Genomic DNA, 25,269 nt, shown 5'->3' with positions numbered 1-25,269 from the left:
CTCATCTCATCTGTGGTTTGTTTGGATCCTGTCTGTAGTATCCAATGAGAGCCAAATCTGCACGTCAGCTACTGTCCTCAGCTCTTAAAAAGCATCCTCAGCTTTTAAAAAGCAACATTAGTGATCTTCCCCTCATCCAGTCCTTACTCAGAGCTTGGAGTAGAAACCTTTGAAATCACCTCCATTCTGTGCATCTCTACCTCTGTCTACCCATCCATCCCAGCCATGTCTGATCCTCCTGGGTACAGAATCTTTTCCAGGGCAGCTCCTGCTACCTATGCCAACTCCTCTCATAGTTCCACTGTCAGGGCTTTCCAAATAAAGCATGACATTTTAAGTCCACACATATTTTATCAAATCTCTACTTTACATGTGCCCAAGCTGGATGCCCAGTCTTCTGACAGGTCCCCCCAACCATAAGGTGATTCTACACCACCCATCTCCTCCAGACTCTTCCCGGGCACTGCACCCTTGTGTTTCCATCTCCTGAGTGGCAGCAGCAAAGCGCACAGGGCTTGAATGAATTTGCCCTCTAGTTACAACCTCCCTTGAAGGTGGACGTCCTCATTGTGTCCTGGCCCCTGCTGTGTTTTAGCAGAGCACAGCCAAAGGTACACAAGCACAGAGAGAATTTGCCATCCACCCGTGCCTTGCTCCTGGCTGAAGCAATGCCCTGGATTTACTTTGGCACCGTCCCCATGTGTGTGCTTAGCACCCACTATCCTAGACCACAGTCTGATGTAACAGGGGCACACCAGCCTTTAACCTAGCACTGGCGCTGCAGATAAACCTCAGGTTTAAAGCACTGTATGTCACTGATCTGGGAGCGTATTTGAGTCTCCAAAATTAAAATGGGGTTTGAGTTCAAGTCTAAACTAGTGAGACAAAAAACAGAAAGACAACCAAGAGATAATAAAATGCTTAAGTTCTTCCCTTCCTCCAGGGAGGAATGGAGATGCTGGCAGAGCCGCATGTGAAGCCCTGGGCTGGTCCAGCTGGAGGCTGCAGGTCAGGAGTGACATTTCAGTAAGAAGCAAATAATACCGAAGAAGTTCTACAGAAGAAGAATCACAGAGAAAAATCCACTGACATCACAAACAATTCATTTGTATACAAATGTTTCTGGTGATGTCCCAGTAAAAAATTGGCAAAAAAAAAAAAAAAAAAAAAAAGGGCCCCAAATACAGTAACTAAGTACTCCTGCTGCCAGCAGCTGAGCTGCATTAGGCAGACAAGCCCTCTCCCAGAGAAACACCAACAAGCCTTGCAAAGTCTCGAAGGCAGCTGCCTCTGGTTTGCAGGCAGTAAACACTGTCACCACCCCTTTCTCCCGCCCACATTCCAGCCATGAGCAGCCTGATCTCCACCTTGGTTTTGAAGCCAAGGGAGGAACGGGTGTCTAGTTAGGGCAGGAGCTGTGTGTGCCTTCCCCTCTGGATGAGGGGAAGAAGGAAGACACCAGGAGCAGGGGTGAAGGGGGTGCTGAGGAGTGGCTAAGCTTTCCTTGGAGGAATTCGACCTGCAATCAGCCATGTGGAGGATCATTTTCCTGTGGGGCTGTATCCTTCTCCTGCCTAGCACAGCCGGAATGCCTGCAATGCTGTAAGAACTTCACTGCTTTGCAAGTGTGCTCTGGACTGTGAGGGATTCTGGTGGGGGGATGGCAGTATGACTAAAATGGGAGAGAAGTTTTAAGGTGAGGAGTGTTTTTCCAGAGAGGCGTAATTTCTCACATACCCAAGGTTTTGTCTGGTTTCCATGTGCCCTTTCCCCACATTCCCCCTGCTAACTGGCTCTTCCTTTAGTGCCTTTGATGTAGACCATGTATTTCAGCAAGGACTCAAGCAGAGCAACTCTGCCAGCTTTCTGCATGTGCTTAATTCTGACCTGCCAATATCTCGTGTCTCATACTGTGTTCCAGAATATGTTTCCTTTGGGCTAAGCTTTTCTTCCCAGAGTCACAGGTCACCATGTAACAGTTTAGCCAGCAAAGCTGAGTGCCTTTACAAAGTGAGCAGACATGAGCCCAAGTATCGGGTAGCAATGCTCTTGGTGAAGCAGTGTGTTCGTTCAGGCTTGGCTGGCCCTCTGCTCCCACCATGCCTTTTCTCAGACCTCTGTCAAGGACTGTGATATCCTGGCTTCTGAACTTGTTCTTGCTTTTTTGAAGGCGTTTGCTTTTGCAGCTATGGCACAAGTGCAAACAAAAGCATGACTGTGCTTGAACAGTAGATGTTACAGTGAGAAATGTGGCAGTGGGTTGTAGCTGGGTTCCCTCCTGCTACACATGGCATGCACAAGCCTAGTTTTAAAAAACTCCTCCTCTAGGACATGTTCCATAGGCTGACAAGCTCCCACGCAGAGAATGTGCTTTACGGCTGTCTGCTTGCCGCTGTTAACCTTCAGCATGAAGCTTTGCTTTATGGAAATACCACTTGCTTCAATAGCTATGCTTCCTGTATTCCAATTTTTCCACAGATTCATGATCCAGCTTGGATCTTGGGACCCTCGGATGACAGCCCCAGAGATGTTCTTTCTTACTTTAACAGCTCAGAAGGCAAGGGGTGTAAGGAAATGTTCCAGAGTAAAGGATCATTAAGAGCAAGGGAGGTATGAGAGGTTTCAAGCAGTGAATTTTCAGTGCTCATCCCATTCTTTGGCACAAGTGGCAGGAGGGAGGTGCCATGAGTCAGCTCAAGTAGGAAAAACAAAATGTTGGTGCGTGTTTTGAGATCCCCAAGGCAGCTTGGCAGGACTCAAGTGTGACAGCAGTCAAAGTCTCCCGGCCAGCAGGACTTTGACTCCCTCTTGCCAGGGTGCTGAGCTCCAGCTGAAAGCTGCCAGCAGGTCACCTCCCTTCCTCCTACTTTTCTAATCTTTCTAGGCCCTGCCCTCTGCTTCCTGCAAAACATGCTGCTGGCTGAGCCTGTCCAGAGGCAGTGAGGAGTCAGTGATAAGCATTTTGGAATCTGCTTGAATGTTGGCTTTTTGTTGGTCCTAGATGCTACAGTACAGTAAAAATGAAAGAAACTGTGAACAGCTTTTTCGTGTTATGAATGCAGCTCAGAGTAGATGCAGAGATGGGAGAGCAAGTAGAGAGCAAAGAGGCCAAGAGTGTCAGGAGCTGAAGTGAAGTGCTCATGAGTCTCTGTGGCTGGGGCATGAGGCTGGAATGCTGGGTCCCTCACGCAGGGACTTAGGGCATTGTTTCTGAGCCCAAGAGCAGTAGGAAAACCAGGCAACAAAACTGATGGTGATAATGTAGTGTGGTTCGGTGAAAACATTGAAGACTTGGGAAACGTGCAAGTGAACCAAGCTCATGCTGATCCCTTGGGTGACATGGGGAGCTCCCTTCACCTTATTTTCACTTTCAGTTTTTAAGGCAGTGACTTTATAATTTTATATGTGCATGCAGCGTATAGTGTCACCCCACTGTCAATGTCTACAGTACTTATAGATGAGAAGAGTGTCATGTCCCACTGGTGTCATGGCAGCAGAATGAAGACACCAGAAGTCTTTTAGGAAATACCTAAATACAGGTCAAAATCTCTGCTCTTAGAAAGTCAGTTTAACCTGACCTTTTTCTTTTTCACAGAAACTATGCCGTGGCAATACCATCTCAGCTCTACTACCCCTTCTCAGAGACAGTGTGTCTCCAGCTCAGCAGAGAGAAAGCAGTCCCTATCCATGTGTCAGTCACCTTGCAAAGCAGAGCTGGGAATGAGACTCTGATCACTCAGTCCATCTCTCAGCTCCCCTTCTTTCATTGCACAAGCTTCCAGGTGAGGAAGATACTTTCAAGTGTTCTCACTAGGGTGGATACTGCAAGAGTTCTGCTCTTGCTGGGCAGGAATGCAAAGAATAGCGTCTTCCCTTGAGGACATCGTAATTGGCCAGTGAATCTTCTGCTTCAGCCTGCATAGGTCTGCCAGTGTCCTTCCTGCTACGTAGCCCCACTAATATATTACCCTTCTAGAAAACTTTTTGAAATGTTCTGTGAAGTCTTTCCAGGCTAGAAGAACTAGAGCAACACGAAAGTAGTATCATAATCATTATTCCAAAAACCTTGAGATCAGTGAATGGATCCGTCCTGATTGACGTTTATAACTGTACCTGCAGGTCCCTCCTCCTGTTGGAAACCCTGATGAAGTGGCTTTTGTTGTTATCACAGTCATGGAAGCCAACTCAGAGTTCCAGAAGAAACAGAAAGTCCTAATCAAGCACGCAGACAAGAAGACTTTTATCCAGACAGACAAACCTGTGTACAAACCTGGACAGATTGGTATGGACAGAATGCCATGTCTTGTGAGAGTGGTCTACAGGCCACAAAATGTGGGGCACTCTCTAGTCCTCTGAGCAGGACCTGCTCAGGATGGGAGTTGGACCACAGACTTCCTTCTAGGCTTTGAGGGGTTTGGGAATATCTCCTATGTCAGCGTGCCATATGCCACTGTGAACAGACCTTGTGTGTTTTCCTTGATGCATGAGAAAAGGATTAGAAGCCACGGTGTTATACTCGTGATTGCTCCAGTCAAAGCCATGACTGTCTGTCAGGGCCCTAAATCCCTCTCTTCCCCACAGACTTCCTCAGGTGAGGATTGCAGTCCTACAGGTCCCCACCACTGCCCTAGCACAGCTCAGATCACCACAGGATTCAGCTGTTTGTCCCATTCCTCTCCACGCTTTCCACTGGGATGACCTTCACTGCAGGCAAGACTGAGTGGCCCACCACAGCTCCACTGCCCAGAAAAATGCTCTTTCCCACCAGCACAGCCAGCCTTCCCAGAAAGCCCCACATTGCCTCTCCTAATGCCTTTTATTTTCTAGCAGGCTGCCAGCTCCTAGCAGGGCTTTGGGCATAGGCTTAGGAGTGGATTGCTCTGTCTGCTGTCTGCATCCCCTCAGTGAAGCAGTGTACATGTCTTTCTTAGCCATGTGTTCTTGTTATTAACTGTTGAGAGACTTGATTTCATTTCAGCCAGTCCTGTTTTCCTTTTGCTTTACAGTCAAGTTGCGGATTGTGACCTTGGATCAGAATTTTATTGCCAGCAGTGAAACAGTAAGTCAAGAGGGAAGATAATCTGAAGTCTGGAAATATTATGAGCTGCCTGCATGTCTTCTAGATCAGTGCTTGGCCCAGCCAGGAGACATGTGTACAGATGATCTCAAAATTATTTTTGGTGCTTACAGTGTTGGGCACCACCTGCAAGACAGGAGCTGCTCATGATGTTGGGTTATGGGCAGTCCCTGGGAATTGCTTAGAGAAGACTGATGGATGGTTGGGGAAATAAAAAGCACCAGGGAGGTGGATGGTAACTTGCCTGAAAGCATCCCACCAGTAACTGTTGTTTCCTCCCCACAGCAGCGCCTGGTGGAACTGAAGGTAAAGCTCCTACTTTATTGAAAGTGATGAACTCTTCTCACCTTGGGGAAGACACAGGTTTGGAGATGGTGATAGGGAAATAGGGATGCAGAAAGACAGTTGCCTCAGAATGAAGGGGAACAGTCCTTGACTGCTTGTCCTACCTTCATTCCATGTCCACAAAAGTTTGGCAGAGCAGTGTCAATGACACTGATCACACAGGGATCCCTGCAGTAAATGATGAGTGCCACTAAAATGCAGCAAACTTTCCTAGAGTGGTTACTGGAATTCTAGTCCCTCTAGCCTATGAATTGAAGCCTTGTGAAAATCCTGAAGTTTCCTAAAGGAGACTTTTATGTTTACCATATAGAAAACAAAAGTTCGACCAGTTAGTCTTGTGACTGCACAGCTGGAAACACTTCCTAAAGCAGCTTTCAGGCTATTATTCATAAAATCTGTTCAGTGTAATCACTGTGCTGAGGAATGACATCTGGAAGTGGTGGTGGGGTTTGTAATAGCCATGCAGGGAGATCGGAGTGCCAACTAGGAATGGGCAGTAGTTAATGTACATGTCATACCCAGCAAGGAATCATTACATAAACACACAGTTTCTGAGACATCTATGCAATACTTTATGCCAGTTTATGCAAATACAGCACTCTGATCCAGTTCCTACTGTCTGGGCAGGGTGGCTGTACCCAGAGTTCTTTATCCTACCCTCACAGAACCAGCAGTGGGAGAACGCTGTCTTTCATGACTGTGCCTCAATGGTTCCCCTGCAGGGAGTCCTGGGCTCATTTCCCCTTTCTTTCCTGGGGATTCAAGACATCACCCCCTAAAAATCACTCCCCAGTAGCTCATGCCTTAGGCAGAATGTCTCCACAGTGACCTTGTGGGCTGTGCCAGCTCAGGTGACCACAGAGATCTCTAAGAAGGACCACTTCTTTCTCTTAGTGAGACAGGCAGGCATTAAACAGCAGCTTTGCAGCAGTCAGAGATGGCAGTGCCACCAGGGAACAACGATATGATAGACTTACTTTGTCAGTGAGACAGGGAGAAAAGTCCTTTCCTCTCTGAGCTTGGACTTACCTGAGTACTGTAGCTGTGCCCTAGACCTGAGCTCTCAGGACAAGAGAATATGTGGTCAGACCACGCCCTGGGATCTTGGACATCCTGCAAAAGAGTCTTTATGCTCTGGAAAATAACTACTCTCTACTACACCTGTGCAGGACCCCAAAGGGAACCGAATTGCACAGTGGCTGGATGTTACACCTGTGGGAGGCATTGTGGATCTGTCCTTCCCGCTGGCTGCAGAAGCACCGGTTGGAGAGTACACCATCAAAATGCCTGACCTCACACGCACCTTCAGGGTAGAGGAGTATGGTAAGAGCCTCAGAAAGCTGGTGGCAGCAGAGAAGGGTGTATTGCCAGCCTCCAGCTCCCCCCTCACACAGAGCTGGATGGGCCATGCAGCTGTGGACAGCTGTGCTGGTTGTGCTGTCTCCTGGGAAGTGCAATTGCCTGCCCATAGGTGTAATCACTGACCTTCCCCCAGGCCCACCGGCTTTCTCCTCCCTGTGTCCTTAGGACGGGACTGAGACAGTGTCCCACAGCTGTGCTCTAGGGAGGAGACTCAAGCTGCCTACTCCCATCCCATTCTCCTAGCTGGGCTGTTGGTGTATTCCTACCAGACCCCATGCTGGTAGTCAGGGAACGAAAGGAGAGATTTTTTTTTTTTTTCCTTTAAACAATCTTAGGAAGGATTGGAGCAAATTAAGTCTATCTATTCTCACTGAATTATATTTCTCTTGCTTTCACACAGTGCTGCCCAAGTTCAGTGTCTCCATCCAGATGCCTCAGGTGGTCACCATCCTAGAGGAAAACTTCCCTCTCCACGTCTGTGGCATGTGAGCTGACTAATCATGGCAGAAGGTGCATTTTTACTGGTTTGGAAAAGGCACAGCCATCAATAACTGAGCTCAAAATGGTCTCTGACAACCCCACCCCAAGAGTTGGTACCCTGGCATCCTTTGCTGAGCAATTCTCCTGGCCTCTCACCTTTCTCCATATTCTCTCTCCCTGCTCTCTCTGTGAGTCTGAAAGTGTGGCAGTGCATTCCCTGAATGTAGCATGTGCCCTAGGATACAGCACCTCTGCTGTATTTGTTAGTGACAGTGTTGTAGGAATAATGGCTCAGCTTGTGGCCAACACAATGTCCCCTAGCCCTGCCTGGTGGAACTAGTGTTGACTTGGAGAGAACTTGCCCACCGCTGCCTTCTGTCTCAATCTGATGAGGTCATTTGTACTTCTTGACCTCCTCTGCAGGCTGCTGGGCTGTGTAGCTGCAAACCACAGGATGGGGATGACATTACTCACTCTTGAGCCAATGTTTCTGTGTGAGTGTAAGTCCTTGCTCCCTTTGCCAGGTACACCTATGGGAAAGCAGTCCAGGGCAGTGTGAAGGCTGTGGTGTGCCGTAAACACATTCGCTATAACCGGAAATCTCCCAAAGCTAAGCGCAGTATTTGTAAGGATTACACTGGAGAGGTGAGCATGTGAGGCACCCACCCCTCTTGCAAAAGGGAGGAACGAGGGCAAAGAGAGAGAATACTCTTTTGCCTTCATGATGGGTTAACAAATACAGTTTCATATTCCCAGACAAATGAGGATGGCTGCTTTTCAACTGAAGTGAATACTAAGATTTTCCACCGGAAGCATGGTGATAATTATGATTTCAACCTGGAGGCTGAGGCTTTTCTGAAAGAAAGTGGAACAGGTAGAAAAAACTGATTCTACACTTTGTGGAAAATCTTCTGTTTTACACTTGTAAAATGTACTTGTCTTTGGGTTTTTATCTATAAGATAATTGAGTTCATCCAATCTTGATGTCTGCTCTGGCAGTCATTTTGTTTTGACAGAGATGGGCAAGAGCTGCTTTTTCTTTTCTTCTCATCATATTGAAAATGTGTTCAGAGATGAGACAGGCCAGGTTCCCTTAAAATATATTTTAGGACAGTCCATTGGAGTGAGATGTTATTCAGAACAACTAGAGATAACCTTGACTGTGTACTGTTACTAGCTCCTCATTAGATTTATCTCCACATCCCAGATAGGGAGATAAGGTTTCTTATAAGGTTACCTCTCTCACAAGATTTTTGCAAAGCCTTTCTTGGAGAAAAATGTTTTGTAGCCCCTTGCCAGAAACAGTGACACACATTCACTTCACAAACAACTGCAATGATTTGAGATGGGTAAGAATGTGGACAAGACATCAGACTGTGAACCGACATGGGAAAGGCAAGGAAAAATGCTACCTTCTAGGGACTGCTGTGAGGAGGGAAGGAGAGTGGAAGAGGACAGTTATGAGTAGAACTGTCTTAAAGTGAGAAACAGTGTTTGAGAACTGTCTGACAGAGACCTCCAGACAGACTGCTGTCATTCTGTCACATCAGAATGTAGGAGGCACTACAGCTGAACGTGTGTGTGTTAAATGACTCTTGGAGTTGCACGGAGAAACTACAATCCCCTATGAGTGACAGTCCACCCCTTAGCTGAGTTCATCCAGTCTTGGTCCCTGCTTAGACATGGTACTCACCTGCACGTGCCTCCTGTCTTTCCCAGGGGTGGAGTTCAACACCAGTGAAAATTGCAAGGTCACTTTTGATATCACAACTCTCCAGTTCTGGGGGACGAGCTACTACTATCAGCAAGGAGCTCCCTACTATGCAAATGTGAGTGAAAAGGGAAGAAACATGGAAAGCCCAGCAGATGGGCCTAAGCAGGTGCTAGGCACAGAAGTGCTTGTTCTGAGCTGCCCAAAGCTGCCAGCACAATCCTCTGTCCCCGTCCCTCCTTTGACATATCTACCCAGAGGTTATCCAAAGGTGTGACTGCAGGATCTGTGGCTTTGCCAGATGAGATGGCTGCTGCAAAAATGGGGAAGGGTTGGTCAAAATTCACACTGAGGGTCCCTTTGCAGAGCAGGGGACTGGGACTTCTACTGGGAGGTGGATTTTCAATCCTGAGGCCTCAAATTCTGGCTTTTCTCTGCACTGTTACAGCTGGAACTCAAAAGTGCCAATGGGACACACCTGAAGAACAAGAAGGTGATTCTTACAGTGTCCTATGGGAGCAGGAAGCAGACCAAGACCTACCTCACAGATGACACTGGGATGGCCTCCTTCGTCCTAGAGACATCAGCATGGGACAACAGCAGTAAAGTTATACTACAGGTTAGGAACCAGTAACTGCAAACCAGTCTGGAGCTAAGCAGGTAACTAGAATTGAAATTCATTATAAGGGCAGACCCATGCCAATACTTTATCCACATACACCAGTCAGAAGCAAAGGGTTCTGTGTTTTGATCCGGGGACTAATAAGCCACTTTACATAGTCAAATGATCTGGCTTGCTCCCAGCAGCATTGCGGAATTTCAGACTTCAGCTAAAGCCCTAGTAGTGTACCTCTCCTTGCTCCGGTTTAGGCACTAGTTATCCCAGAGTGTGGTACAGCAGACAATGCCGAGCTCCACAGAAGGACTGATTGAACTTGGCCTAGGTGGAAATAGACACCTTACCCTGGGATAGTTCAGAGCCCACTGTTTAGTCAGTCTTGGTTTGGTTTTGGCATAGAAGAGCCGTGAGAAATCCTCAGCCAATTTTTTCTGTGCCCCAGGCAAAGTCCCAGCCAGAGGACTCGAACGGTCGGAACGTGAAGGTGTCTTACGGCACCGCATCGCTCCCCCTGACAGCCTTCTACTCCTCCAGCCACAGCTCTGTGAGGATCCAGCCGGTGCAGGCAGTGCCAGCCTGTGGTGATGTGCTGCAGGTCACTGTGCACTACCACATACTTGCTGCAGAGCTGGGGCACGAGGCTGCCAGGGCACGCTTCTACTACCTGGTGAGTGCGGGGCAGCGCCGGTAAGGTCAGCTCTGCACCTGGTCTGTGTCAGCACAGGGCCCTTTGCTGGCCCAAAAACGTGGAGCAGAGGCACTCCCAAGCCTTTGTTCTGTTCATTACCCTTTAGGTTATGGCCAGAGGGTCCCTTGTGCATCATGGCCAAACAACGGTACTTCTTGACCCGCCATCAGGTAAGAGCATCTAACTACCAGGAAGAGATTAAGAATCCAATGAGGAAGTCTTTCTAGCCTAGATGGAGAAGGACAGAAAAAAGATCTGAGACTAACAGGACCCACAGAGCTGGCACAAAAAAAAAAAAAAAAAAAACCACAAAAAAACCCTATAGGAAATATGCTATCGTTTTTCTGTCTTTTAATTTCCCGTTTGTTTGGTTTTTTTTTTTTTCCTGCTGATCAAATGATGAAACTGTCAGAGTTTATCTGCCAAGCAGGAAATTATCAGAGACTTCCAAGGTAACTTCTGGAGTCTTTCTGGGCTCAGGTGGAAAGTCATTTCTCCTCCAAGTTCTCACTGTTGCCAAGGTGTGTTATGATATAAGGTCACTGCTGTAAAAACCTCTATCCTGGCCTCCCCAGAAGCAAGGCAGAATAGTTTTTATCCAAGAATCTCTACAGAAGTATTACAGAGGAAGAGCATGTTGCTGCTGTAATCCTTGGATTGCAGACTTCCTTGCATCTTGCCATACTTTTTCAATTTTTCCTTCTTCCTTCAGGTCAGTACAGTGGGGCTTTCAACATCACTCTGCCCACTGACCTAATGTCATCCATGGCTACCCTCTTTGTTTACATTGCCTTCCCTGAGGGACAAGTGGCAGCTGACACCTTCCGTCTGAAAGTCTCCAGCTGCTTCAGGAACCATGTAAGCAGTGCACAAAACACAGAGGGGTGGGTAGGCTGGAGGGTGGTTAATGATCTGCAGACTGGCAGTAGATATCCAGCAGAATCCAATAACCACAGCTTCCCCTTCCCTTCACCTCTCAGTGTCTGCAGTCTCCATTTCTTCTGCTGTTTCAGGTGAAGCTTGGCTTCTCAGACGCAGTGGCTCTCCCAGGATCGACTGTCTATCTCCGTTTGCAGGCTGCGCCGGGCTCCCTGTGCAGCGTCCGTGCAGTAGACAAAAGTGTCCTTCTCCTGAGGCCAGAGGCTGAGCTGTCCAAGGATATTGTGAGTCACTTCAGTGCTGATCATTGCTGGTTAATAAAGCACGGTGGATATACCAACAAGTACTTGAATGGGGACAGGGCATGGTTTAATGAGAAAAAATGAAGGCCAACATCAAACACCAGCCAAAATTTCCATTCTCTGCAGAGGGTGGGTTATTCTGTCATCCCTAGCTACAGCCTGAAGTCACACCCTTGTTAAACTTACAGTGCTTTACCACAGTGGCAAGCAGAAGGCAAGAGACATCCATCCCCTGAACTGATTCATGGGAGTGCTCTGGAAAAAAGAGTTGTGTTAAAAAAATGCCAAACACAGGATAGGCTCCATGTCTTTGTTCTAGCTCACATGAACCAGACAGTCCTTCCATTCACAGAGTGGGCTCTAAGTGGTGTATTGGCAGCGGAAGGATCCCTTTTCTCCTCTAGACCTTGGTCTAAGGACACCTGAACTGCCTCTTGACCATGTCTTGGTGGATCCAGGATGTCTTCAGTCAGACAGCAGCTGTTCAATGTTCGCCCCATGCAGGGAAGGTGTCCTTGGTGTTTGCATTGAGTTCACAGGTACAATTACTAAGCTAGAAGTGGCCACAGCTATGCAGCCATACCCCAGAGGGGCTCATGTTGTTCTCTGGTGCTATACATCAAAAACTTGTGGAGGCTGTCCATAAAATTCAAAACCTCTTGAGGCTGGGGGGCCTTTGAGGTCACAGGAAATCTCTGAATAGAAAATAAAATCTTCTCACCTCTCATACGGTTTTCATTCTCTCTCTACAGGTGTATAATATGTTCAGCTATACTCAGGAGCAGCTCAGCACCCTCACAGATGTCTACAGTGACTACTGCACTATCCACAGGAGCCCAGGAATCACTGATGCCTCTCAGACCGCCCTACCACCAGGAATGATGTCACCATTCATGTACAACAAATACTCTTATGCAGTGTCCCAGCCAGATATTTATGAACTTCTGAAGGTAAATCTAATTTCCAGAAAGCCTGAAATGTCAGAGCTGAGCCCTTTTGTATCCCAGGTCAGCTCCGGGTAGCTTCACAGACTGTCCTTCCTGTAAGTGCTGGTGGCTTCATGATCTGAATCTACTGAGCCTCTGAACTGAGAGATCAATGACACTCTATGGTTCCAGCATGATAAATTCCTGTTGATCAGGCAGATTCCTAGAACCCAACTCCCCATTAGTCTCCTATAGACTTTCTAGGGATTGGCAGCAGAGTGGATCGTGAGCCTGTGTCAGAGAAAATTGGAGGTTGGAAAAGCAAAGCACCTGCGAGAAAAGGGGGACCCAGAGAAGGCGGGGGAAGAGATAGACCCTCAGACACACCAACCCCTCCATAGATATATACCTTATTTTCTTCCCGTTCTTTCCTCCAGAATGCAGGTCTAACATTTTTAACCAGCCTTAAAATCAAGTCTCCGATTGAGTGCCGCACCCAGACCACTTTTGACTACGACTACATGTGTACATCTCGATTTTTCCTGTTTCTTTGGAGATCACGGGTAACATATCGGCTGCATATGGGCAGCTGAACGTGCAGTGTACTTAGGAGCTGGGGATGGCTTACAGAGATGAGTGGGAGGTTGTACAAATGTGCTCTGCAGGGAGAGGGGAAAGCCCCTGGCATGAGTGTGTGTCCAGTGCACTGGAGGAACAGAGGGGTGGCTGCAGGGTTCCAGCCTGTTATGGAAGCTTCAGGGGGTGATAATATGGTCAAGGAGGGAAATGGGGCCTCTGTCTCGGGAAAGAAAATCTGTTTGTAAGACTAGGAGGGGTCTTTCTGGAAACCAGAGAATGAACCAAGATAGGCATTGGGCAGTATCTAGGCTTTTCTGCAGGGAATGAGAGAAAAACTGAGAGCAGGTAAAATGTCTCATACAGGAGCACACCCATACTGGAATCCCTCTGGCCTCCTGGCTTGTCTTGTGGAAGACAATAATGAAGCTGAGGGTGTCTTGGAGAGGACAGGAGGGATTGGGCTGGGAGTGGGAGGGATGGAGAACTGAGCTTTTCCTGGTTGAACTCTATCCTAGTTTTCCAGTTGCTCTGCCTTTGAATGAGTGCTTGTATTCCCACAGCTTTTGATGAGCTGGCAGATTTGGAGAGCTGGTACCCAGACACAGATGCTGAAGCTGCTGAGGCAGAGCACACCGAGCTGGGCAGCGAGTCAGCGCAAGCACGTACCTGGTTCCCAGAGACATTCATCTGGACTCTGGTTCCCATCAAGTGAGTAATCACGGGCAGTGGCTTCACAGGTCCACAGACTTTCTAGCAGATACAGTAGAGGGAATGGGCAGGAGCAGAGTCATAGCATTATTGCCTTTCGTGCACAGAGTAAAGAGGGAGTTATGAAGAAGTGGATAAGGACAAGAAAGTTTTGGTTCAGTTCCTGTCTCTGCTTGAGATTTTCCAAATGCTTCTAGGCATTTAACATCACACACTCTTGCAGGTTGTAAGAGGCTGCCCCAGATTCATAGCTTAACATCCTACACAAGGCAGGTCCTGTTAGATCAAGTTGTAGTCAAGTACTCTGCATCCCCAAGGATGGAGATTCCTCACGCTGTTTCTGTGTTTGACCATCCTCATGGTATTTTCTTATGTCAGGTCAGAATCTCACATGTTATAGCTGTGTGATACCTTTTATCCTGTCAATATGCACCTCAGAAGAGATATGTTCCATCATCTCCACACCTTCTCAATAGGAAGTGTAACACTATACTCCATGGCACAGACTGGGTGTGTAACATGGACCCCTGTGAGCCCTCTGTGCCCACACAAATGAAGAATTTCAGGTGCAGCACTGCTCAGAAGCAAATTTTGGGTTGCATTTTCCTCTCAAGTCATTCCTTGCCCACCTGTTTGCTATCCTTCCCACACCTCTGTCCTACTTGCCAGGAATCCCCATGCCTTCACATGCACTTCATTTCATTGCCTGAATTTCTGCATTTGTCTTCCCAAGAGAAATCTTTCCAAGGTGGGGACAACCTCTTCTACTCTGTTTTCTCCTCAGTGATTCAGGGGCTGCTGAGCTAGCTGTCACAGTGCCTGACAGTATCACAGACTGGAGAGCCATGACCTTCTGCACCTCGGAGAGCCATGGGTTGGGAATCTCAGAGACCACCAGCCTGCGGAGCTTCAAGCCCTTCTTCGTGGAACCCACTTTGCCCTATTCTGTTTTCCGGGGAGAGTCATTTCCCTTGAAAGTCAAAGTCTTCAGCTACCTGAAGCAGTGCATGGCGGTGAGTGGCTCCGTCCAGGCTGGTTTGGAGCAGAGGAATATCTGGAACCCAAACAAAGGGGCTGCCTGCTTAGGCACTGGGCAAAATGCACCAAAGAAGTTGTTTGATTTAATTCCACGCAGAGCCATCACTGACCAGTTTATCCCTCCCCAGAAGGCAAACCTTACATGACTGCATGTCCATGGGACACTGCCAGTGTCCCACAGATACTGCAACAGGCCATCATCATACTCACCCCTGGCTTCTGGGATTGATTGTTATTTGAATCAAGAACCTGAATGGAAAAACGCAGCAGCAGCTCCGTTACCTGAACTCCCTTTTGTTTCACCTCTAGCTCCAGCTCAGCCTAATGGACTCCAGCGATTTTGAATTTCTGCATGAAAATGTCAGGTTCACTTTTTGCCTGTGTCCTGATTCAGCAAAAACATTTTCCTGGGATGTGAAGGCTACAAAATTAGGTGAGAGATCAAGGGAGGGGCAGGGGTGGGAGGTGCTGGCAGAGCTGCTTGAGGAAGCTACAGCTGGGCTGGAAGGGAGACTGGCCCACTGTGCAAAGCATGAGTGAGCAGCCCAAGGCTCAGCAAACTAAAATATAGTCATAGATGTGCCAACCGGCCTCTTGATATTTTGTTTTTTTAGGGAAGGTGAATTTCACTGTCACTGCTGAGGCGATGGAGCGAGAAGATGTTTGCTCAGAGCATACAGCTGTTGTGCCAGAGTCTGGAGGGAAGGACACAGTGGTTAAACACCTGCTGGTGAAGGTCAGGATGCACTGCAGGGTTCTGGCAAGGTTGGAGCTGGGTTGTGCTCAAGACAGTCTGGTGGGTGGCTCCGGGAAGGAAGAGTCAGCTGGGGAGGTGGGCGCATTTCTCAGGGAGACTGGTCAAGGAGCGATTCTAAGGGGAGATGGGATTGGAGCTCCTCCACTGGATGGGACAGAAATGTCAGAACTGCTTACTGGAAGGGCAATGGGATCAAAGGCCATGCAGCAGCCTAAAAACCTGTTTCCCAATACAACTGCACTGTTGGCATAGATATCTCTGCTGTCTGTGTGAAGCCCTTTGCCAAGGCCCACAACGATGGAAAAGCTGCTTGCACAGAGGTGGGGTGCTGCATGGCAGCTCTCTGATTTTGCCTCTCCCTTCTGAGCTGACCAGCCTTTTCCCTACCAGGCAGAGGGGCAGCTAGAGGAAAAGACCCACACCTCAATCCTGTGCCCTGAAGGTAGGTGCAGAGACCTCCAAATACTGTCTTACTGGGGCTGTGCTTGTGCACAGAACAAGGAGATCAGATGGAAGCAGTTTGATGTTTGAACAACCCTAGGACTCTCTGGAGGTGTGTAGGGAGCAGAAAGTCAGGGGTTTTAGAACTTTTGTGGGTAGGCAAAGCCCTTCAGCCCTACCCAGTACTAAAATTTCCTGGCAACGTCTAACCACATCACAGACCCTCATCAAAGGGTGTCTGGATCTCTGTGTCATCCTCTCTTTTGAATGCCAATGTCACCAACTGATGAGGTGATCCCAGACCTGTTTGCACCATCTCCTGGGGGACGCCTGTGACTCTGCCATCTTCCTCATGCCTGTTGTTCTGATGTTTTTGCCATTTGCAGGAACTTCAACTTCAGAGACAATCTCTTTCACTGTGCCAGAGAACGTTGTCCTTGGGTCAGAGAGAGCCCATATCTCTTTCTTAGGTGAGTTTTTACAAGAGTCTTGGAAAGTAATATTTTCCCCTGCAGGACACATCTCTTCTGGTGCCGCTTTCCACTGTGTCTTCTTTAGCAAACAAAGCAATGAAAGGGAATATGTACAGCAAGGTGTAGTACTGTCTTCCAGAGCGGTATCCTCTCTCTCCTATACAAATGGCACTGGGTGGATCTATAATTTCACCAAGCCAGGGGAAAGAGACAGCCAAGTACCATATCACTGTCCCTACAGTCTGTGGACATCACGTGAGCAGAGGTGAACAGGGATCAGCCTTAGCAGGTTATCTGGAGAATCCGTGAGACCAGAATTGTTTTACATGTGAGAATACATACGGCTCCCAAAGCTATGGGTTTGTCCTACAGGTGACGTTATGGGAACAGCACTGGACAACATAGGTGAGCTTCTCCAGATGTCCAGTGGCTGTGGTGAGCAGAACATGGTCCATTTTGCCCCAAACGTGTTTATCACACGATACCTTGAAGAAACAGGACAGCTGACTCCAGAAATCAAACAGAAGGCAATTGGCTATCTGGAAAGCGGTGAGTGGATTTCTACTTGTTAAGCTGGTGATGTCCCCTACAGTACTTGTGTAGAAGAAGCCTCAGCAGAGGCCTGGTGCTGAGCAGGATTTGTGCAGCATCACTTGCCTGACATCATTGCAGCAGTGTAAATCAGGCTAGAGCATGTCAGCAGAACAAGCGGTACACGGCACCCCTCTGCTAAATTCCTCAGAGATAATGCTCTCTGTAATGATCAGCAGGATTGGTGGGGCAGGTTGGCACCTGGAGAACAGGACAGGCACACAGCATCTTCACTACCCCCAGCCTCTTCCTGCAGGATATCAGCAGCAGCTCCTGTACAAGCACACAGACGGCTCATACAGTGCCTTTGGGGAAGGAAGTGAGCCAGGAAACACTTGGTAAGCAACGATATCCAGACATAACTGAGAAACAACTGTTTGACCTCATCAGGCTTGAGCTGGCTTGCGTTTTGGTCTGGGGAAATTGAAACAAGTCTGAAGGTGTGGGGTTTTGAACAGAAATTGCTTCTGAGACCTTTTGGAAGGTGTTGTGGCTTAAGCCCAGATGGAAATTAAGCACCATGCAGTTGTTAGCTCAACACCATTATCGTGCCAAAGCCAAAACATGGCACTGTAACAGCTACTGAGAAGAAATTAACTCCACTCTAGCTGAAACCAGAGCAATATCCATCTCTTACTCCGTAACATTTATGTCATGCCAGGTTTCACACTCCCCAATACACCATCGCTTTCCCTATTTATCTGTTTTGATAAATATACAAAATCTTCCTCTTAGTCTATGAAACACCTCTGTCGAAAGTGACAATGAACTAACTTGAAGTACCCCTGTTGGATTGTTTGCTCTTGGGTACCCCGAATGAGACTGATTCTGAAAACTTGGCAGCAAAGGCACCTTCTTTACAGGTTTTCAGAATGCTTGGTGCCCAAACAGGATTGGGAATGGATCTGAGTGAGCTCACTAAATGTCAGCCCTCCAGGACAACAAAGCACCCTGTTGGAATTAGCAGAGCTCTGAAGGTCTGAAGAATTGAATTCTTTTTCTCTTGCTGCAGATGGCTCTGAAGTCAAGATTCTTGAGCTCATGTGCATTACTTCCAATTCTCCATCTGCACAGGGGCTGTGGCTGGCTGGTATTTCTACAGGGAGAATGTAGTAGAAGAGACTCCTGTCTCCTCTTGGAGACGTGCATCAAGTGACAGTTCAGTTTTATTTCCTTTTTCCTTCCTTGGCTCTAGGCTTACTGCTCTTGTCCTGAAGACCTTCAGCCAAGCTCAGGACTTCATCCACATAGATGAACAAAATATAAAGGATGCTGCCAGTGCGCTGATTAAAAGTCAGACTCCATCTGGCTGCTTCAAGAGTGTGGGGAAGCTCTTCAACAATGGTCTGATGGTATGGCATGTCCTGGTGGTTCATTAGGTACCTCAGAGCTCCTTCACTTTCTGGTCTAGCTTGGGTGCCAAGAACAAAGGAACTCTGTTGCAGAAAGTGCCCAGAGTCACCCTTGGGAGACACTCAGGGCTGCCTAGTCACGGTGGCACTTTTTCAAGTTATGAATGATGAAGGTTTGCTTTTGATGGTGTGCACTTGGGAACTGAAACAGTGCCCGGCCCTACTTCTGTGTCAAAAGCTAACACATGCCACCCTTTCTGCAGGGTTGTGGGAACATTGCTTTCCCCTGGCATTGAAATCTGCTATTGAAAATCTTATATTTGGGAGGGGAGAGGGGAATGTGCTTAGCAGAGAGAGGGAATCAGCTACCCAGAAGAGCTTGGGGAACCCTGGCAGAGAAGTACTGTGGTAAGCAGGACCTTTAAAAGTGGATACCAGTCCTGTCACTTCCTTAGGAGAAGGAATAGGACCAGCATTGTTGCCTGTGCTGGCATTTTCTAGGGGACCAGAAGGCACTGGAAAATTTTCCCCTCTCCCTTCTCATAGCATCCCTCTTCTGTGTTTTGTGGTGTCTGCAGGGTGCAGTGGAGGAAGGCCTGGGGCTGAGCTCAGTGATCGTGATAGCTCTCATACGTTCAGGGATGCCTCACTTCGTGAGTATTGGCAGCAGGAGTGGAATGTGTGAGCAGCCTCTCGCAGGCTTTCCACCCTCTTTTGCACACATGAAATCTGCATTCCCTTCCCAAACATCCTGCCTGTAACAAGAGTGCTTTCAATTGTATCCTAGGACCCAGTTGTGGAGAGAGCTCTGAAATGCATAAGGGACCTGGTCAATGCTGACATTGGCGGTCCCAACCTCTACAGCCTGGCACTGGCTGCAAACGCCTTTGCAGTGGCAGGTGACAAGGCCCTCAGGCAGAAAATCCTCAAAAGATTGGATAAGGCTGCCATAATATCAGGTACCCAAGACTCTGGGGCAGGAGGGAGGACCATTGGCAGAACTGTGTGGAAATCCCTGGGTTGAATAACCATGGGAATGGAGGGCAGGGGGAATAGGGGAGTGTATAGATACTGCCAGAGTTTTGTGGGGTGTCCAAGGCTTGGCTATTGCCAAGCTGTCCCAGATCATATCTGCACTGTGAGACAGATTGTCTCTATGGATGATCTCACAGTCCTGGCCTCCCAGTTTTCCAAACTAGGGGAGCTTCACGGACATTGTGGAGCTCCTCCCCAGCCTGCAGGCCTAAGGTTTTGCTGGGAAAAGCAGGGTGTGAGGAGCAAATAGGGAGCTATGCATGTATATCTTATCCAATGTACATGTTTTTTTAGTACCCATATACAGGGGCTAGGTAGAACTCCAGGGTCACTAGATACAGCTATACACTCCATAAATGTTCCCATCCACCTCTAGATGACCAAATATTCTGGAGTCAACAGTCCAAACCGGAAGAAGATTCCCTATCTTGGTATCGGGCTCCATCTGTTGATGTGGAATTGACATCTAGTATCCTCATGGCTCACCTTACAAAGTCAAGTTTGTCATCAGATGAAATCAAAAAGGCATCTCGGATTGTGTCTTGGCTCACCAAGCAGCAAAACCCATATGGAGGCTTTGCTTCAACCCAGGTAATCCCCTTGAGCCATCATCATCATCACCATCAGATTTGATGCTGGTTTTTTGAGAGCAATGGGTTCTAACAGCCCATAGTAAAGAAAGAGAAATGAATAAATTTAAAAAAGGATGAATGGATTTACAGATCCATATTATGGAGTTATGGATAATCCCATGCTAAAAGTCAAAGGGTAAAGCTCAACCCTTATTTTGCTATAACTACAGTATGAGGGAGGGAAAGGCTAAGGACTGGACATGCATAGGAAGCACGAATCCTACTTTTCCTGATGTTTTTCCCTTTCCTCAGGACACAGTTGCTGCTCTGGAAGCCCTGGCCCTGTATGCAACCAACATCTTCAGCAAGGATAGCCCTGATCTTCAGGTTTCTCTCACTTCCAAGGGGTTCAGCCAAAACTTCCGAGTAGACAAAAGCAACCGCCTCCTGCTACAGACAGTGGAGCTGCCAGGCATTCCCCAAGATTATACCCTGCGTGTGCAGGGCCACGGGTGTCTTTTCCTGCAGGTAAGCCCAGCCAGGAAGAAAAAGTCAGTCTGGTGAAAAGCCTTGAAAGCCAAAGGACATCTTACCTTGCTACTTAGCCAACAGCAAAAACAAACTGCTGTAGTAACTTGAAAGAATCTGGGCTTCAAGGCTGATGGGCGTAACTGTGATCCAACAGGAAGGTAACATCTACTCTCCAAATGAAATCTGGATCATCTCCATCCAGCCAGAGCAGCTCCTCTCCTTCAAGAAATCTACCAGGAGCAGTGCACTACTAGCAGAACCTCTGCCACATAGTTTTCTCTTAAACCAATACAAGACAGCAAAGAGTAGCTGAGTCTAGACAAGAACACTCTCCAGCAAAAAAACCAACCAAAAACAACTGCTGTTTCTATCACCCAGCTTCTTTCTGTCCTGGCAGGCCGTCCTGAGGTACCACATCCCTCCACTGAGGAGCGAGGCCACCTTTGCCGTATCCGTGCAGACGGAGTGCACTGTGCCCGACGCCAGCCGGTTCCCTGTCACCATTCGTGCTCGGTAGGAGACACTCAGTTGCCCCTTCCCTCCCCTGTGCTGTGAGGCTTCTGGCACCACATCAGTCTCTTGATAGCAGCGTTCCCCTTCTCTCATGCGGTCCCAGTTGTTGAGGTGACCCCAGTGTGCTCTCCCCAGCTGGGTGAGAGGCACAAGGCCCCAGAGGGGTGGCTCAGGCTGTAGTCCTGTCTTGTCCCGTGCCCCTCGCCACAAATTCTCCCAAGGTCTGTGGGTCTCTCCCCCTTCGAGGATTAGGTCTCAAGGCGCTATTGATGTGAAGGTCCTGTGGGACTGACACACACTCCTAAGTGTCCCTTCCTCTGCTCCCGGCTGTCACACCACTGTCCTCTGCTGGGACACAACTGCCAGGAGAACAGGCATAGGATGTGATATTCCGTGCCATGCCTAAAGAAGGTAACACCAGAAGGCTTCCAAGGAGTTTATTCTCCTTGGCACTATTAAAAGCAAGATTGAGGGAAGCACAGAGATTTATTACAGTACAGAGACAGGTATGCTTGCAGGAGAAACACTGGGAAGAAAGGCACATTCCTCCACCTGAGTATCAAAGCTGGGCTGGAGCATCTGGAGATCATGGCTCAGAAAGTAACATTAGTGCTGTCCCCTGGGTTCCTGCTGCAGCTACACAGGGAACCGTGTATCCACCAACATGGTCCTGATCCAAGTGGAGCTGCTGTCTGGATACAGCCCCGTGGCAGGTTCACTGGAAGAGGTGAGACCATGAATTTATGTCCAGCTGGGATGGGAACAGTGATGGATGTCCATCATGCAGGACTGTATGCTGAAATGTCATCATTGCTGTGGGCAGAGAAACAGGGTTATTTTCTTCCTAAGAAATCCTTGTACTCAAAGTCTCTTCCAGGCTGCACCTTGCCTGTCCCTACATCAACAGCTTCCCTGGCCACATAAATATTTTGACCATACTCTCACAAGGACAAATATCCCTGAATATTTCTGCTTTTTATTAAAGCCTTTCTGATATTTTCCCCCTATTTTCAGCTAAAGAAAATGCCTTTAGTGAAGAAAGTTGAAAGCAAAGCTGACCAAGTCGTTCTCTACCTGGAGGAAGTGAGTGCAATTTAGGCTAACATCATGATTAAAGGGGCTATAGACTGACAGCTTTTATTCTTGTTTACTGGTTTCGTTACTGTTTTAACTATCCAGAGCTGTTGTTCTTGTATACCAACCACACTTGCTGATCTGGAGACCTGTCAGTCAGCAGTTGTTCATCCGTAGAGCCACATACAGGGCTACTTAACTTGAGTGAAACAAGGCAAACTCATGTTAAGCCTACATCTGTTGGCACTTCAGAGACTATTGAAAGTCTATATAGATGGTGCCAGATTAGGACTGGGGAGGAATAGTAAGATCTATCTAGTAAATCCAAGGAAGTCTGAAATCTTAGAAAGCTGTTGAGCAACCTGAATGCAGCAGAGAGCATGCAAGATTGCTCATGGATTTTGCCAAGATCGTTTGAAATTAAACCAGATGGTTGTGTGAACAGCCTCATGAATCAACAGATTAACAACCACTCCAGCCTTTTTCTAGCTCCATGAATGCTGTTTAGGTAAACAGCACCAGAAATGAGACCTGGCATATATTTAATACTCCAGCATTTCTAAGGAGCATTTTTGTAATTCTTCATCCTCAGTTTCTGTCAGTAGGCTGAGCTAAGCTGGCCCCATAGGAAGTTGGTTAGTGTCACATGGCTGCATTAGGCTTGCAGAGCTGCTGCTTTTGTTACATTTACAGCACAGAGCAGAGAGGCAATACAGAGAAATATTTCAGCTCACACAAGGTGCACCCCAATCAACAGCAGGTCATGTAACTACTACCCTACAGCAGGTGTTCATCCACAGCTTGTATTTTATCTGCTTAATGATGAGGGTTATGTGAGACTGGAGAGTAAGAGCTGATGCCACTGTGAATAAGAATGTGCCCCTGAGGCAAGGTGCATGAAGGAGCTCAGAGCGGGATGGGAAGGTGGGGAACACTAGCACTGCATTTAGGTAGTGCACACTGACGCTGTAGGTTTTTGATATTCCTCATGAGTTGAATTAAATTTGGTGACCAAAAAGGGGAGATAGTCACAGAATGAGAAGTAAAAGATTTTTCTGAGATGGATTAGAAAACAGAACAGATTTGTTACAGTGGTGAGGTCTCCACAGAGCCTGAGTTCAAGCAGGTGAAAAAGGTTGTCTTACAGGACTTCTGTCCTTTTCTGGTTTTAATCCTTGCATTTCTTGGTCTTAGCTGACTAGACAGCCTCAAACCTACACTTTCCTGGTGGAGCAGCACATGCAAGTGAAGGATCATAAACCAGCTAATATCAAGATCTATGATTACTATATGCCAGGTGAGTTCAGATGCTGTACTGCAAAAACCTCCCAAATGTACTTCTGGAAAGAAAATTTCTGAATTTTGTTGAGTCTAAGACAATACCATCTCTGACATGGTAATCTGAATGTCCCTTAGAAGCTCTCTAGGCGTGAACTTAACCTGTTGGTTTTCAATATGGTAGGTCCTCCTCTCTCTGACTCCAGAACTTGTAGGCCTGAAGCTGGCATGTAGAACCACTGAGGGTCTGGCTCTCCCAGCAAAAGCAGAACAAGGAGCTTTTGAACATTTACTTTGTGGGAGACAGCAAAGGTAGAGGGACTGTAGTGAGGTGATGACTCAGAAGAGTAATGGCCCCTTAGAAGAATAATACCAAAACCAACTTGTCCTCTGTTGTGTGGGGTCCCTAGTGGGAAGAAAAGCTAGAAATGTGCCAGGGATTGCTATTCCTTCAGAAAGTGAGGAATTCATAACTGTGATGGAGCACTTTGGGACTTGCAGCCTCGTGCCTTGGGTGAATCCTGACCAGCTGAGAAGTCATGGGCACACACCAGTGGTTTCATGTGTCAAGTAGAGGGGAGTTGTAGCCTGTAAACTGAGTGAGCACCTCTCCTAGGAACAGTGGCACAATGCTGGATTGCTTTTGTGGGTTTTTGTCAATGTGTCTCACCAGAACTTTCTCTGTTGTCTTCCAGAAGAAACTGCAGTGATGAGCTACAGTGTCCCATGCAAGTGAGGTGAGGGCCCAGCACCTCTTTTGTTAGCACACGCATGGTCCTGAAGAATATGGAAAGGGAGGGAGGTGCAGGCAAAGGTCCTTGGTCAAGGAACGTGCCAGACAGCAGATCCAGGGTAGAAAACAATTTGCAATGCCAAGTAAGCGTGAGTTCCTGTATCCCAGTGGTTAAACTGAGGCAAAAAGAACTGAAGTAGAAGATTTGATGTGACAAGATCATGACAAAGTTGGAGGTGTGTTCCAGAAAACAAGGACTGCATGTACCAAGTACCATCACCAGTCCTGGCCCTTTGCATCAAGTACGCTTTATTCAATTCACCACAGTTCTCTTTCCTGGCACTTTCCCTGTAGTTTCATATCCCTCCAGCCCCATGCACACAACATGCCATGCTCACCTTTACTGCAGGGCCTGGCTCCATTTCAGAGCCCTTCTTCTCAGCCTGGCTTCTGATCCCCACTAGGGAAAACAAAGCTTGACCAGTGCCTTCCCCTGCCATAAACTTCCTTGCAGCTGTGTGCTTTCCTGCCCACAGCCCACAAGACTGGGAAAAACCATCTGCTCCATGAATCACCTGCAGGGAGGCACATGGTCCTGTCCTGGGATGTCTGCCACAAGCTCCACATCCTTACTGGAGGTGCTCACATAGGCTTTGTATAGATAAAGTGAGAGAGAATCTTAAAAGATCATAAAATGGCCTACAAGGATCATGGAGTCCAGCTCCTGGCCCTGCACAGGACAGCCCCAAGAGTCACACCATGTGCCAGCAATGTCACACAATGTGACAGTGTTGTCCAAATGCAACTTGAATTCCAGTTCAAGTTTTGGTGCTGTCACCATTTCCCTGGGAAACCTGTTCCAGTGCCCAACAACCCTCTGGGTGATAAGAGCTCTATCCCTCTTGGCCTGACTACCATATGGTCACAAGGTGCAGAAAAGGCCCCTGAGTTCCCAGTGGTTAGTTTTAATACTTCAGGGTGAGTTTTTATTTTTTTGTCCTTTATTGTCTTCACAGGAGCAGGGATAGGTCCCTCCTCTCCAGTCTCTGTCCATCAGTCTTTTGTCACCCCTGCCAACTATCACCACATGGAGATATGAAGAAAAGAGAAAATGCTTGGAATTTCCTGCTGTGCAGTTAGTTTCTGGAAGGCTCAGAGTGTGTGTGGCATCTTATTAAAAGTAGAAGACTAGAACTGTCTGACTG

The 25,269-nt window shown here is 47.7% G+C and overlaps 1 protein-coding gene across 2 annotated transcripts; it reads left to right on the top strand.

Annotated features, from left to right (window-relative positions):
* The first annotated feature begins 1,309 nt into the window (after window positions 1-1,309).
* On the top strand, window positions 1,310-25,209 carry LOC120748624 (alpha-2-macroglobulin-like protein 1). 2 transcript variants are annotated; one of them, XM_040055236.2, is made up of 36 exons: window positions 1,310-1,602; window positions 3,596-3,782; window positions 4,120-4,282; window positions 5,007-5,059; window positions 5,363-5,383; window positions 6,592-6,745; window positions 7,185-7,269; window positions 7,789-7,909; window positions 8,021-8,138; window positions 8,984-9,093; window positions 9,424-9,594; window positions 10,037-10,261; window positions 10,389-10,452; window positions 10,995-11,140; window positions 11,296-11,445; window positions 12,216-12,413; window positions 12,827-12,914; window positions 13,529-13,676; window positions 14,461-14,689; window positions 15,024-15,147; window positions 15,329-15,450; window positions 15,862-15,913; window positions 16,299-16,382; window positions 16,758-16,934; window positions 17,233-17,314; window positions 18,172-18,328; window positions 18,907-18,981; window positions 19,116-19,287; window positions 19,740-19,954; window positions 20,248-20,463; window positions 20,864-20,979; window positions 21,616-21,706; window positions 21,994-22,062; window positions 23,248-23,350; window positions 24,027-24,068; window positions 25,081-25,209. In XM_040055236.2, exons 1-35 carry the CDS (start codon window positions 1,532-1,534, stop codon window positions 24,065-24,067), a joined length of 4,398 nt encoding a protein of 1,465 aa, XP_039911170.1. In that variant the 5' UTR covers window positions 1,310-1,531; the 3' UTR covers window position 24,068; window positions 25,081-25,209. The 2 variants fall into 2 exon arrangements, with proteins under 2 accessions (XP_039911170.1, XP_039911171.1); XM_040055237.2 differs by having other exon boundaries at window positions 5,366-5,383; window positions 25,081-25,208.
* Window positions 25,210-25,269: the final 60 nt, after the last annotated feature.

This window comes from Hirundo rustica, chromosome 2 (assembly GCF_015227805.2).
Source record: "Hirundo rustica isolate bHirRus1 chromosome 2, bHirRus1.pri.v3, whole genome shotgun sequence".
In the NCBI taxonomy this organism is placed as follows: Eukaryota; Metazoa; Chordata; class Aves; order Passeriformes; family Hirundinidae; genus Hirundo; species Hirundo rustica.
This window is presented reverse-complemented; position numbering and strand designations above follow the sequence as displayed.

Coding starts and splice junctions, on each gene's coding strand:
- LOC120748624 (XM_040055236.2), top strand. CDS start 1,532: ATGTGGAGGATCATTTTCCTGTGGGGCTGTATCCTTCTCCTGCCTAGC. Junction 12,915..13,528: donor TTTTGACTACGACTACATGT/GTACATCTCGAT, acceptor GTATTCCCACAG/CTTTTGATGAGCTGGCAGAT. Junction 13,677..14,460: donor TGGACTCTGGTTCCCATCAA/GTGAGTAATCAC, acceptor TTTTCTCCTCAG/TGATTCAGGGGCTGCTGAGC.